Below are 12,074 nucleotides of genomic sequence, written 5' to 3' on the forward strand. Positions count from 1 at the left end.
TCCAAAAAAAATTAAATATATAATAATGAGAATTAGGTGTATTGAAACACACACACCATTTATCATTTATGGCAAAAAGAAGGAATTTTTTAAGTGTGGGAGTTTTAGCATGGAGGCCTGATGTAGAACATCGAATGTGAAATACCATATCGGTGGTCTGTGGTTCCAAGTTGTAATATATAAGTGGGTCAAACCTAACATTAGACAACCGGTTTTCTAGTGGCTAGTTACGGCTTCTTGTTGCTGGGCTTGGGCCGGGATCTACATCAAAGCAGGTTTCGAAAACACGTGCCAGCCGGGGCTATCTGGTTTACTGTGCCATGTGCCGGGCCCTGCGGGGCTTATACTGGGCGTGGTAGCGGCCCAGGGGTAGCAACGGCGTGTCGTAGGGGGTGTGAATGATGTAGAACATCGAATGTGAAATACCACATCGGTGGTCTATGGTTCCAAGTTGTAGTATATAAGTGGGTCAAACCTAACATTGGACAACCGGTTTTCTAGTGGCTAATTAGGGCCCCTTGTTGCTGGGCTTGGGCCGGGATCTACATCAAGGTCACAGCCCTTTTACGAAATCCCCACTTAAACATTGGACAACCGGTTTTCTAGTGGCTAGTTAGGGCCCTTGTTGCTGGGCTTGGGCCGGGATCTACATCAAGGTCACAGCCCTTTTACGAAATCCCCACTTGCGAAATATCTAATTTCGATTGAGATGATATTTGAAATTGAAGCAAAACACTTTCTTATTATGTACAAAAAAAAATATCTAGTTAAATATGAACTATCAAGTATAATCTATCCAAAATGCTCAAGTATTCAAATGGACCGAATTAAGATGGGGAAAAAAAAATATAATTCCGGATATTATAAATTTGATTTCTATCTAACATACAAATTTTCAGTTATGATGGGATCCTAACAGTTTGTACCCTATTATCCGGATTTCTTAGTTGTACATAAATAATTTAATGTGTATTATGTGGGACGTGTGAAGCTTACGAATTCACTTGAATAATGTGTGTCTAACTCAACAACTACGATATCATTAGATTAGATGGAATATTTATCATTTCGTAAAAGTTTAATGTCTTTTTTTTGAAACATGTTGTTGGTGGGATGTTGCACTGACCCATGAATCTATTGAGTGCACACCCAAAAAATATTAACGGCTGATTCCTATATATATAAAAAATTACATGTATGCATATTTATATCAGATAACATAAAACAATGTCCAACTACTCAATGTTACACAGAGCACGTGCATGTCTAACATCTAGTAAAATCCTACCTACGAACAATAGAAAATTACATTAATTCAATATATAACATATTACGATTTGCAATATAGCTTCCATTCATTTTAAATTCAATAGACGTACCTAGAATTTGACAATTATTTGCACTTTGAGTAGTTATTATGAGAATTGTAGTGCCGTAGTGATTGATTCCAAATTTAGAATTGTAATAACCAACTTGGTTAGAGTAAATCATGCAAAAATAAAATAAAATGTTACAAGTCTATTTCACACAATTTTATTTTTTATTAGGAGTTAGAAAACTTAAAATTTGTTAATAGGTCAGTTAACTCTGTCCGGATTTTTTTTTTTTAAAAAAATGACACTATACAAATTTATCATTTGAACATTCATACAAATTTTTCATCAACAACATGATAAATTGACTAAAACGCAACGCGTGATCACAATATAATGCCCTAGTGAGAATTTGAGCTCAATACTTTCTAAGTCCTCGGTTTGACTTCAAAAATATTCATCGCTATCAACATTTTTTTGTTTGAAACAGGTAGGGCTGTTATTGGTACGGTTACCATTACCAAACACGGAATACCGTTACCATACCAATTCTTTCGGTAACTCAAAAAATGTTACCGTTACCGTTACCGTTACCGTTACCGGAAGAGTCGGTATACCAATCGATCTGTAATGGTAAGTCGGTAATTGGTAAATTTACTAATTCTTAAAACCTATTTAAAAAATAGAAGAAAAAAATGCATCAAGTAGCATTGTGCTTAATAGTCATTGTATGAGACTACAACACTTTCATCTTGCCTACAATACCAATAATAAAAATGATAGATTAATGAGAAGGATCATTGTGCTACATCTGAATAAGAGAAAATACCTATCAATCGGAGAAAAAAAGAAAGGAGAATTCACATAACATTATTCCAACAATCTATAACGGAAAATCTTTCATTTCATTAATTTCTAAAATTTTTAGTATCCGAAGTGTTCTAAACTCCATAGCAGGAAAGCTAGAAGAAACAAGATAAATAAAGATAAAAGACCGTAATGGAAAGGAAGAATAAAAGCATGTAATCAATACCAACAAAGCATTTTGTTATGTAACAAACACTGTTTTAAAGTTAATGAAATTACTACGAGTGATATATAAATGATAACCCTAAGAATAATCAATGGTCTAGATTAAATTAAATCAATCTAATGGTCATAATTAAATAAAACTAAAACTAAAAATAATATTAATATATATTTAATATATATGTCGGTAATCGGGAAATTTACCGGTTTTGACCTATGCTTACCGTTACCGTTACCGAAATCATCGGTAAATTTACCGTACCGAACAATTGGTAATGGTATACCAATCTTTTGCTATTTTCGGTAACCAATTCGTCGGTAATGGTATACCAATGAATAATTTACCATACCAGTAACAGCCCTAGAAACGGGGAAAGAGGGGTTTAAACCCCTGTAACTAAGGTGATACACATCATCATTATCACTCCAATTAATGACTCTGGTGTTCATCACTATTAACTAATTGCTTTTAACGTTATTCATATTCATTAATCATGCATCCGCAATGCATTGTCTCAATTCTCTAATTATTAACAAATTGCACGATCTTTGTTTATTTGGCGTGAGAAGGGGCATATTCCACGCGTCTGCACAACGACCTCAGCTTACCCAAAACGCGTACTTGTCTAAACCAAACTACGAATTTTGCAATTCCAAAGCATATTTCCTTTTCATGGAGTCTCAGACGACTGCTCTCCACGCTCCTAAGTCCTCACACTACTTAAACGCGCCCCCTTAGTTTTATTTTTTGTCGTCTTTCTCCGATTCAGTTGGTTTATTGTTATTGGGAGACGGGGGACCTTCAGCTGCTTGGCGGAGTCGGAGACCACAGACAAGAATAGACTCTCCTCTTCGTGCAGAGAGAGAGCGCGAGAGTCAACCCTTTTGAGTCTCTGATACTCAATCTCTGCAAAATCTTCAAGGGAGCGAAAATGAGCTCAGTGTTACAGGTAATTGATTCAATGATTCGGTCTATGAACCATTTTTTTTTTCGTTTGATTCGGACTATTTTCTTTTGATTTCGAGCTCTTTTTTTTTCCTTCAGGTTTTTTACTCTAATATAATGTTTGGTTTACTGATTAAGGGTTTTACGAAGTCGCTCGCCATCACTGTGCTATCGGAGATCGGAGACAAGACGTTTTTTGCCGCTGCGGTGTGTGTTTCTTGTCTCTGTTTTTTTATTTTATTTATTCCAATTTAGAAATATAGCCCCGGTTGATAGCTGTTATTTGATTGGAGAGTGATTTGAATTTAATTAAGCAGTCATGGTGGTTAAGAGAAGATGAGAGCATAATAATGACTGATTAAAAACAACGGATAGTATATAACATGTTTCAGGTATGTTGTGAGGACTATTTTCCATTCCACTTAAGTTATTGTGCGCTAAGGCATCGCCCCGCCCCGCACAGTATTTATTTCTGGATAATATCACGCGCCTCCCTCACTTGAAACCATGACCTCTTTGTGATGAGATAGTGAGTACCCTCACTTACTAGTTGCCCGGACCTTAGCGCACGGTACTTTAAGTGGGACGGAAATTAGTCCACAATCCCCACATATGTGATCGTGGATCTCGTCCCACTTTTGTTGGTTTGTTTCTGGAATTGGATATTGTTATGAATTATGATGAATTTTAGCAGTAGCAGTATTAGCTATATGAAGCAAAACAAACTGGGATTACAAGAAGAAGAGAGCAAAGTCATATGATCCGAAAGAAGCACTTTTAGATTGGCTCAAGCATGATTGGGTCTTTCATGATAATAATATTGGCTTAATCTGATTGAGAAGCTTAAATGCGAAACACAATACAACAAATGGCTGTGTCATTTCTTCCTTTATTCATTTTTTAACTGACAAAAAAGAATCATAGTGGTCACAGTATGGTTGAATTTCCATTGATATGATATTGTGAGAGAGAAACCAGGATATAGATGTTAGTAGATCATCCCATATGCTTCTAGTTTCTTTCTTTTTTTGACATATTATTTGTTGTTTCAAGATATTGGCAATGCGTCACCCAAGGAGATTTGTTTTGTCTGGTTGCCTAGCGGCGTTAATTGTGAGTTCCTTATTTCCAATATATTTTGTGTTTTCAATCCTATTCTGTTCTTTCTAAATTGAGTATCCATTACCAGAAGTTTTTGTTTTTTTTTCTAGGTGATGACTATTCTTTCTGCCCTTGTTGGTTGGTCTGCTCCAAATCTTGTATGTACCTTATTTGCTCTCTGGAATTCCTTATTTTCTTTTCCTTCTTTGTAGATGCTTTGAGGAGACTAACCCGGTGATAATATTGATGAACTTCATCTTCAATAGATTAAATACTAATCCATCTTCTGCCAAAGATGTTATGGAGCAGATCTTGGGCACCGATGTAGATATTGCAAGCTTTTCTTAAGTTTTCTTGGCTATACATTAGGTTATTCCTATAAACTGAAATTAGTATGGCATGTTATTTAGGATCCAACTCATATGTTTGCTTATTGCTCTAAGATTTTTGAGTATCACAATGCTGATCCAAGATTCCGGATTCAGTAAACACACATTTATGAGATATACATGGCAGAACTAGGATCCTGAATTGCAAAGGAACAAACTGTTGGGTACAATATCCGGCACAAACCATCTACTTATTATGCATCTTACTGGAATTGATACTGCATATTTTCTTTTGGGAATGATCATGAGAAATCGTTGGTGTCAGTTCTGTCTTGGTTTGACTGAATCTGGGTCACTGACGTAGAAGATTTAGGTATAGTCTTAAGACTTGTGAAATATTGCAAGGAAAAAAGTGGCCTAAACTGTTGTTTTATAATTTAACACGATATCATCAGCATCTTCCTCCTGCTGAGATGATGTCAGTTTCTGCATCAGTGTGTTTATGTCTGAATGATACAATATAGAGCCCTCTTGATGCAGCGTAACTGCGTCAAGCCCAAGGGGAGTCAATGGACTGACACGGGCCCGCATAAGCGTGGGACCCTGGAGTCATCCACAATCGATGTGGGATTCTTCCCGCATCACCTCTGAAGGATGTTAGTGCTTGTTGTTTTACTTGTTCATGAAGTTACTAGTTAATGGCAGTAGTAATATTTTATATTCAATTTGAAAGAGAGCCCTCTCCTGGTGGTCACCTTTGACCTTTGGCCTTTGGGGATTGTTACCACCAATAGTTCTCTCTTTCAAGATATTGGTCCTTCAAGAGATGAATGCTTTAAAGTTTTTTAAAGTTTGCTATTCTGTGAGCTGTAATGTTCTGTGAGCATTTATCTGCCAGAATCTGTTGGAAGATGACTACTTGCAAACGTAATTTTTACTGTAATTGAGTCAGTCTATGGGAACACAGAGTAATATAGAGTTATACTGTACATAACTTGAAAATGGAGTAGGTCTAAGCAAGGATTTATCACAATGATTAAAGGTTATCAGATCTGTTTCTGAAAGTTTAAATGTCATGGGATTGTGGTTCTAGACCCAGTTAAATTAGGTTATTATTGTATTCTGTAAGATTTAGGTGAGTAGGGATGGTTTATTAATTATTATGTATCAGTCCATACTCCATATTAAAATCTGCTCTAAACCTTAAATACTGCTTGTTTCAGCTGAAGATTTTCTGGTGAGTACTATTTGAGCATTTTTGGCAGATGAATGGTATTAGTTTAATGAAGGCACTAAATGATTTTTCTCCATGAGTTGACTGTAGTACTAGCTTGGCAAAGGCTTACTGTTTGCCTATTTGCCGATCATGAGGAATTAAAGCCTCTACGGGAATCACTGGTGCATTGTACAAAGTAGTTTAACTCTTCTGTGCTTCTTGCTTCTTGCTTCTGACTATTGGTGATATTGTTCTGAATGTGTTGATCTCATATTTTGTTCCAGACAATTCATTACTGTTAGTGTTAATACTTAATTTTATTTGACCAGTTGACCATCAGTTGCCCATAAGCGCAAGCTCTCAGTATCTTGTATTAATTTTCATTTACTCCTGTAACTGATGTTGAACTATGCAGATCTCTCGTAAGTGGACTCATCACATAACAACATTGTTGTTTTTTGGATTTGGGTTGTGGTCACTGTGGGATGGATTCAGGGGTGATGGGTAATGATCTGTCCTTATCATTTTTCTGTTTGCTAAATCTTGTATTCCAATTCATTTTTTGGATTCCCTTTGTAACGGAATCTCATTTGGTTGTATGCAATAGGGAGGCCGAAGAGTTGGCTGAAGTTGAGGCAAAATTGGTTAGTTTTCTTTGTTGTGAGACTTAATAAGCATTACAAAAGAAAAAAGACTTTTAATTTGAACTGTGTTTTATAACCAGGATGCTGAATGGAAAGCTAATAAGGGAACAACAAAAGTCAGCAGCAAGGTATTGCAGTCTTGCTTCAGTTTGATGAAGAGTAACAATGTGCCCTTTTTTTGACCATCAAGTTTCGTATATCTAGTGTATGCTTGATCTCTGCTCTAGATTCCCCATTGCCAAAAGGTCCTGTTTTTCTTATGAAGTTAACTGACACAACTGTCCGATGAATTTGTCAGTTGGACCCAAAACCAATAAAAATTGTGGTTTGCAGGAACTTATGTTAGCTAAATAAAAGATGGGAAACGTTAATGAGTGCCTTAAAGGCACTAGATAAGGATGAAAAAAGTGCATTGAAACTTGAAAAAGACATGTATTTTAAGTTTTAAAAAAATAGGAGAGATAGTGTTCATCATACATGGCATACTGAGATATGCTGTTGTAAATCCTTAACAAGTGCTCTTAGGGCACCTGTTAATACTACCCATAAAAGATAATTCTCTGAGAAGTAGAGTTATCCCGCTAAAGCTATTCTGAACTTCTTCCATGATGGTAAGAGAATTGTGGAGAGAGCTGGCCTATAGTGATAACATAATAGTGTCAGCAAATCCTGCATATGCTAATCTAATCAGGATGCTCATTTCTTGACTAGAGAACAAGCCACAGTATAATCCCGTCTTAACCCATTGAATGAATATTGAATTGTTTGGGGCTTTGGGCAACTAATTTATGTATTTTTTAATCTATAGTTTGAATTCTCAGGCTGATGATGATTTGAAAAAGAAGAGGCGGCAATTTCTCTCACAGTTCTTCTCTCCCATATTTTTGAAGGTTGTAATTTATTTAAACTATGAATTCTCACGCGTCTACAAAGTGATGTTTCTTAAACCAATTTCATCATGTGACTTTTGTAGGCATTTTCCATCACTTTCTTTGGCGAGTGGGGTGACAAGAGCCAGGTAAGCATCACGGCATCACCACAGGCGTTGCTTATCTTTGTGCATTTATCATTGCCCATTTCTTCCCAGGTGCTTTCCACTGATGATTTCAATTTCAGCTCGCTACCATTGGTTTAGCCTCAGATGAGAATCCGTTTGGGGTGGTTCTCGGTGGAGTTCTGTAAGTTTTATTTAAAGATCTTTGTGTTCTCTCTCTCTCTCTCTCTCTCTCCCTTTTTAGAAGTTTAGGGTACTGCAATTGCATGCATATAGCCATCTACATATTCATTGTTGCTGCTTGTTTCTTTTCTCAGGGGCCAGGCATTATGTACCACAGCCGCAGTCCTCGGAGGAAAGAGCTTGGCATCTCAAATATCGGAGAAATTAGTAATATACACTTGAATTCTATTTCTTTTCTTGTTGCACTAGGGATTTAGATAATGATTTTGCTTTGTAAAGCTGTTTGTAATGCTAAAGGTTAAATGCAGGTTGCACTATCGGGTGGAGTTCTTTTCCTTGTTTTTGGGATCCAGTCCTTTCTTTCAACGGCGGAGCCTTAGTATCAATCATCTGGCTAATGGTTAGCAATCGTGTCGGATATACTTTCAATGATATATATACATATGATGATATATAAATATACCTTAAAATAGATTGGTGGGAGGAAATATGTGTGCGGTTAGTGAGAAAGATCCTACTAATTTGTGGATTTGAACTAGGTCATATAATATAACCTGAATAAGTCTCAACCAATTTATATTGGCATGAGGACTAATCTCTTTTTTATTCCCCCCACTCAGAGCCTCAAACAGTATCGCCTTTCATTAATTCCCTTAGACCGACATTACATGTGGGTTTTAGACAGGTACCAAGAAAACAGGCATGTCATTGAATGGGTTTAAGAGAGCACGAAAGCAGAACTGAATGGAAAAGATGGTGCTACTTTTAAGTTTGGAGCTTAGTTGTCCTATCAATTACATAAAAAGGAAATTCTGCCGACGCAACGATGTATGATGCTAAAATGAATGGGTGACTGCAGATGCTTTTTCAAAGAAAGAAGTGTTTCTTATTGCAGATCATTTCATCAAAGCTCTTAACGGTGACACTGCCTTATTCTTTCTCCTTTCGTGCAGGGAGTGAAAGCGGGTTTTGGTGAATTGGGAACTCTTAAGACAATAATTGAATTGTCAATTGCTGATTGAGATTATCATTTTCAAGGAGTCTGATGAGATCTCATCAGAACTGACCAATTCAAAGCTATGATATTTTTTCGGAAGGCCAGGGATAAGTTCTACTGTTGGTGTTCTTAGCATGGTTGATAGTACTGTTTCCTTTTCTTTCTGCTATTGTCCAAGGTCTAGACTTGCCATTTTGAGAATCTCAAGCTACTATATGTATGTTAGTTCGTTAAAATAAAGTTCTATTCGCGTGTTCTCTCTCGCATGTCCTATATGTTTTTACACTTGACATTTCAAAGAATTTACCTACGAGAACTGTTTTCAATGCCTGAGTAATAAAGAGTAAACTTACACCACTTTTATTCAAAATTATAACCATCCCTTGTCCTCATCTTGATCATAGGATGAGCAAGTATTCACAATGGCACTACTGAGTTATATACACTATCTAATTCTGAGAATGATATATCGACAGTTACAGGTTCATATGGATCTAAATATACGCCATCTTCAGCAGCCACCGCTAGCAGGTTCTATCGAACTCATTAGTCCATTACCCCTCAGTTGCATGCAGTGTTCTTCAGCATCAGCCTGAGAACAAATAATCACCACAGCCAAGCCGTTGTAATGTGCCTCTTGCATTATGTTAACTGCATTGTCAAGCGTCATTCCTGGGATGACCTTCATCAAAACTTGTACGACGTACTCTCGTTTGTTGAAGTTGTCATTATGCAGTATAACACGATAAGGAGGAGCTACTTTCCTGGATTTCCTGGCATATCCATAACGACGACATGATCACCAAAAAGAAAATTATAACAGGTTGATTAACGAGCCAACACATCCAAGTAAATAATGCACATTCCTTCTAGAGGTATTCAAGGAATAACTGATCTATTATCGTTATCCAATGCATCAACTACGGATCAACTAGATGTTGGTTCCTATTTTCTCCTGAGGTTGAAGTAACAAGTACTCTCTAGCAAATACTATCAAAGACGTCCAACACGCAAAAAGTTCACATACAAAACAATGGTTGGAACACTGAACTGTGAAAACACCATAAATGGAACAGCCTAAATATTGATGGATATACCTCAAATCAAATTCTGATTCACGGCCAGGAGTGGTTCTTTCAATAACTGGCCTATCTAATACCCCACCTCCTTTGCTTGCTACTGTTGCTGAAACTACCATGGGAGTTCCATGATTGACACATGACCCTTTACAAAGAGGGTTTTTGTCCCCTGTCATGATAATGGAACAAGATCACTCTGCCAGAATGGTAAACTATAGAACTTACATAGATACACATATAAAAGACTTGGAAGTAATTCCTATGCATACGAATCAGGTTAACAGACTAAGGGAAGAAGATCAAGTTGAAAACAGAGAACGGCATATAAAAGACCAGAACAAGCTGCAGCATAACAGAAGAAGCCTGAGACAGAAAGTCTTCCTTTTCTTTTTGTAGAACAGGTTTCGAAAAACAATTTGGAAGAATGAATTCACCAATGCATTAATATTGCATCAGAAAATCAACTGGACAAGTTTGGAGCCAAATATTAGCTCGCGGAAGGCACATTTTCAAGTTTACACAATTTACACGCAATCACACAATTGATGAGGATGAGAGAGCAGAGACTAGACATCATAGATTCAAGTTTCGGAAGAACAATTTATTCTTTATAAGAGTAAGTGAAGATTCTATCTAGTTGAAGTATAATCATGCAAGAACAGATAAAACAAACTCCAAAAAGAAGATGATAACAAACTACAAATATAACAATAACAATTCAACCATGATACTAACAACAGCATCAAATACAACGAGAGAATCGTAGCTGCAGCCCAGCAAAGACAACCCATCAAATTTCGGATACCAAAACTCCCAACTTTATGCAAACAAAATAAAACGACATGGAAAAAAATCATCAGATAGATTTCTTCTACTTATTCTTCCTTTCTCTGGATGAAGTAACAGAAAAATTATCAAATATTGTTCTCCATTTTTAATTGAGTATGCCCGAGTGAAAAAGGTAAGCGCAAGCACAAGAGAATTTCAAAAATAATAAAGAAAATAATCAAAATTACAATCAATCAATCAACACCACCTTAAAAAGATCACAAAGAAGAAGAAGAAGTGAGATGAAAAGGAGTACCTGGTTTGGGATTGAAAGCGTGATTGGGCGAGAGAGCAAATCTCCCACAAATAGCTGTCTCCATGCTTCTCTCTCTAGGATGAGAAATGATTATTGCTTGTTTTCCATTTCTGATGACCAAATAATTTTTTTTAAAAAAAGAAAAACAAATAATAAACTGGCGGTGTTCAGTCACAGTCAGTGCCCTAAGGCGAGGGAAAAAAAAACCAAAACATGACGTCGTTTTCCTTTTCCTGCAAAGAAAGTACCTTTCAGGCTTTCACAATCGGGTCCGCTGTAAATTCGATTTTACCTTCCACCTTCGTCGTGTGCAAAGCAATCTCGTCACTAGCATCCGATTTCTCTCCCTAAAAACTACTCTCGCAAGGCCACTCGCTTCTTTTCCTGTGTAAAAGAAGAGGATTAGATGAGGAACGATTACCTCCCCTAGAACGTGGTGTTGGACAGACTGCTGCGGCTTCCCGTCAAAACCCTAAAGAGACTTACGTGCGTTCGCAGATCCTGGTATCGTATCCTCCACAGCCTAGCAAGATTAGGAACCAACGCCGATAGAGGTTCGAAGAGTCTGTAGTATCATTGGTGGCTGAAGCAGGGAGAATCGACACTCGCATTTGACTTGAGCAAAGAAACATTTCAAGTTATGATATTTTCACATGGTTTTGATTTTGGCCGAATTCTTGCCGATTTGTACAGAACAACAAACAGCTATGGATGTTGCGATCTGTAAAGTGTGCGTTTTAGCTTTTTATTTGTGCAAATATAATCCCATGCTTAATAGCAGTGAATGAACGATGATGGAGTCGATTCGGATTCCTAAGCAATTTCATAGATGAAATTAAATGAAAAAGAGAAAGACAAATAATGGGAGAGTTGAATGTTAGATTTTCCTTAACCTGGAGCCAATAATTGTAATTTTTTTTTTTTTTTTTTAATGTTTGGTGAGTTGGATCGATTCTCAAACCATTACGATTAAAGCGAGGAGGGCTGCTTGTGAGGCAAAGTTGGTGTCGGTCACATTCTGTTTTTTTGTTTTATTTTTTGTGAAGCGTCCCTATTGGTATTGGGTTTGGCCTTTGGAGGCGGAAAGCATAAGATGAAAATCACCTTTAGCTAATCATTCTCTTAATATTATCGTAGTGATTATGGTCTTCTAAATGTT

General features: G+C 36.8%; 2 protein-coding genes across 6 annotated transcripts; one reads left to right on the plus strand and one right to left on the minus strand.

The window, feature by feature from the left end:
• The first annotated feature begins 3,028 nt into the window (after positions 1–3,028).
• LOC120002283 (GDT1-like protein 4) lies at positions 3,029–9,018 on the plus strand. Of its 4 annotated transcripts, none has more exons than XM_038850976.1 (13): positions 3,029–3,292; positions 3,427–3,495; positions 4,342–4,401; positions 4,500–4,547; positions 6,350–6,438; positions 6,542–6,578; positions 6,659–6,706; positions 7,400–7,468; positions 7,552–7,596; positions 7,695–7,756; positions 7,890–7,962; positions 8,064–8,155; positions 8,709–9,018. In XM_038850976.1, the coding sequence occupies exons 1-12, from the start codon at positions 3,275–3,277 to the stop codon at positions 8,133–8,135; spliced, it is 690 nt and encodes a 229-aa protein (XP_038706904.1). In that variant the 5' UTR covers positions 3,029–3,274; the 3' UTR covers positions 8,136–8,155; positions 8,709–9,018. The 4 variants fall into 4 exon arrangements, 2 of the variants coding, with proteins under 2 accessions (XP_038706904.1, XP_038706903.1); XR_005469144.1 differs by lacking the exon at positions 3,029–3,292 and adding an exon at positions 8,437–8,583 and having other exon boundaries at positions 3,406–3,495; XR_005469145.1 differs by lacking the exon at positions 3,029–3,292 and adding an exon at positions 8,441–8,583 and having other exon boundaries at positions 3,406–3,495.
• Positions 9,019–9,089: 71 nt separating this feature from the next.
• On the minus strand, positions 9,090–11,761 carry LOC120002284 (ATP-dependent Clp protease adapter protein CLPS1, chloroplastic-like). 2 transcript variants are annotated; one of them, XM_038850978.1, is made up of 4 exons: positions 11,208–11,761; positions 10,916–11,025; positions 9,850–10,000; positions 9,090–9,525 (listed from the first exon to the last, which is right to left on the minus strand). In XM_038850978.1, exons 2-4 carry the CDS (start codon positions 10,977–10,979, stop codon positions 9,264–9,266), a joined length of 477 nt encoding a protein of 158 aa, XP_038706906.1. In that variant the 5' UTR covers positions 10,980–11,025; positions 11,208–11,761; the 3' UTR covers positions 9,090–9,263. The 2 variants fall into 2 exon arrangements, with proteins under 2 accessions (XP_038706906.1, XP_038706905.1); XM_038850977.1 differs by having other exon boundaries at positions 11,164–11,760.
• Positions 11,762–12,074: the final 313 nt, after the last annotated feature.

This window comes from Tripterygium wilfordii, chromosome 7, assembly GCF_013401445.1.
Source record: "Tripterygium wilfordii isolate XIE 37 chromosome 7, ASM1340144v1, whole genome shotgun sequence".
Classification (NCBI taxonomy): Eukaryota; Viridiplantae; Streptophyta; class Magnoliopsida; order Celastrales; family Celastraceae; genus Tripterygium; species Tripterygium wilfordii.

Coding starts and splice junctions, on each gene's coding strand:
- LOC120002283 (XM_038850975.1), top strand. CDS start 3,406: ATGTTTGGTTTACTGATTAAGGGTTTTACGAAGTCGCTCGCCATCACT. Junction 4,548..6,349: donor GTTGGTCTGCTCCAAATCTT/GTATGTACCTTA, acceptor TGAACTATGCAG/ATCTCTCGTAAGTGGACTCA. Junction 6,579..6,658: donor CTGAAGTTGAGGCAAAATTG/GTTAGTTTTCTT, acceptor TTTTATAACCAG/GATGCTGAATGGAAAGCTAA.
- LOC120002284 (XM_038850978.1), bottom strand. CDS start 10,979: ATGGAGACAGCTATTTGTGGGAGATTTGCTCTCTCGCCCAATCACGCT. Junction 10,001..10,915: donor CGCTTTCAATCCCAAACCAG/GTACTCCTTTTC, acceptor TTATCATGACAG/GGGACAAAAACCCTCTTTGT. Junction 9,526..9,849: donor GAATCAGAATTTGATTTGAG/GTATATCCATCA, acceptor TGGATATGCCAG/GAAATCCAGGAAAGTAGCTC.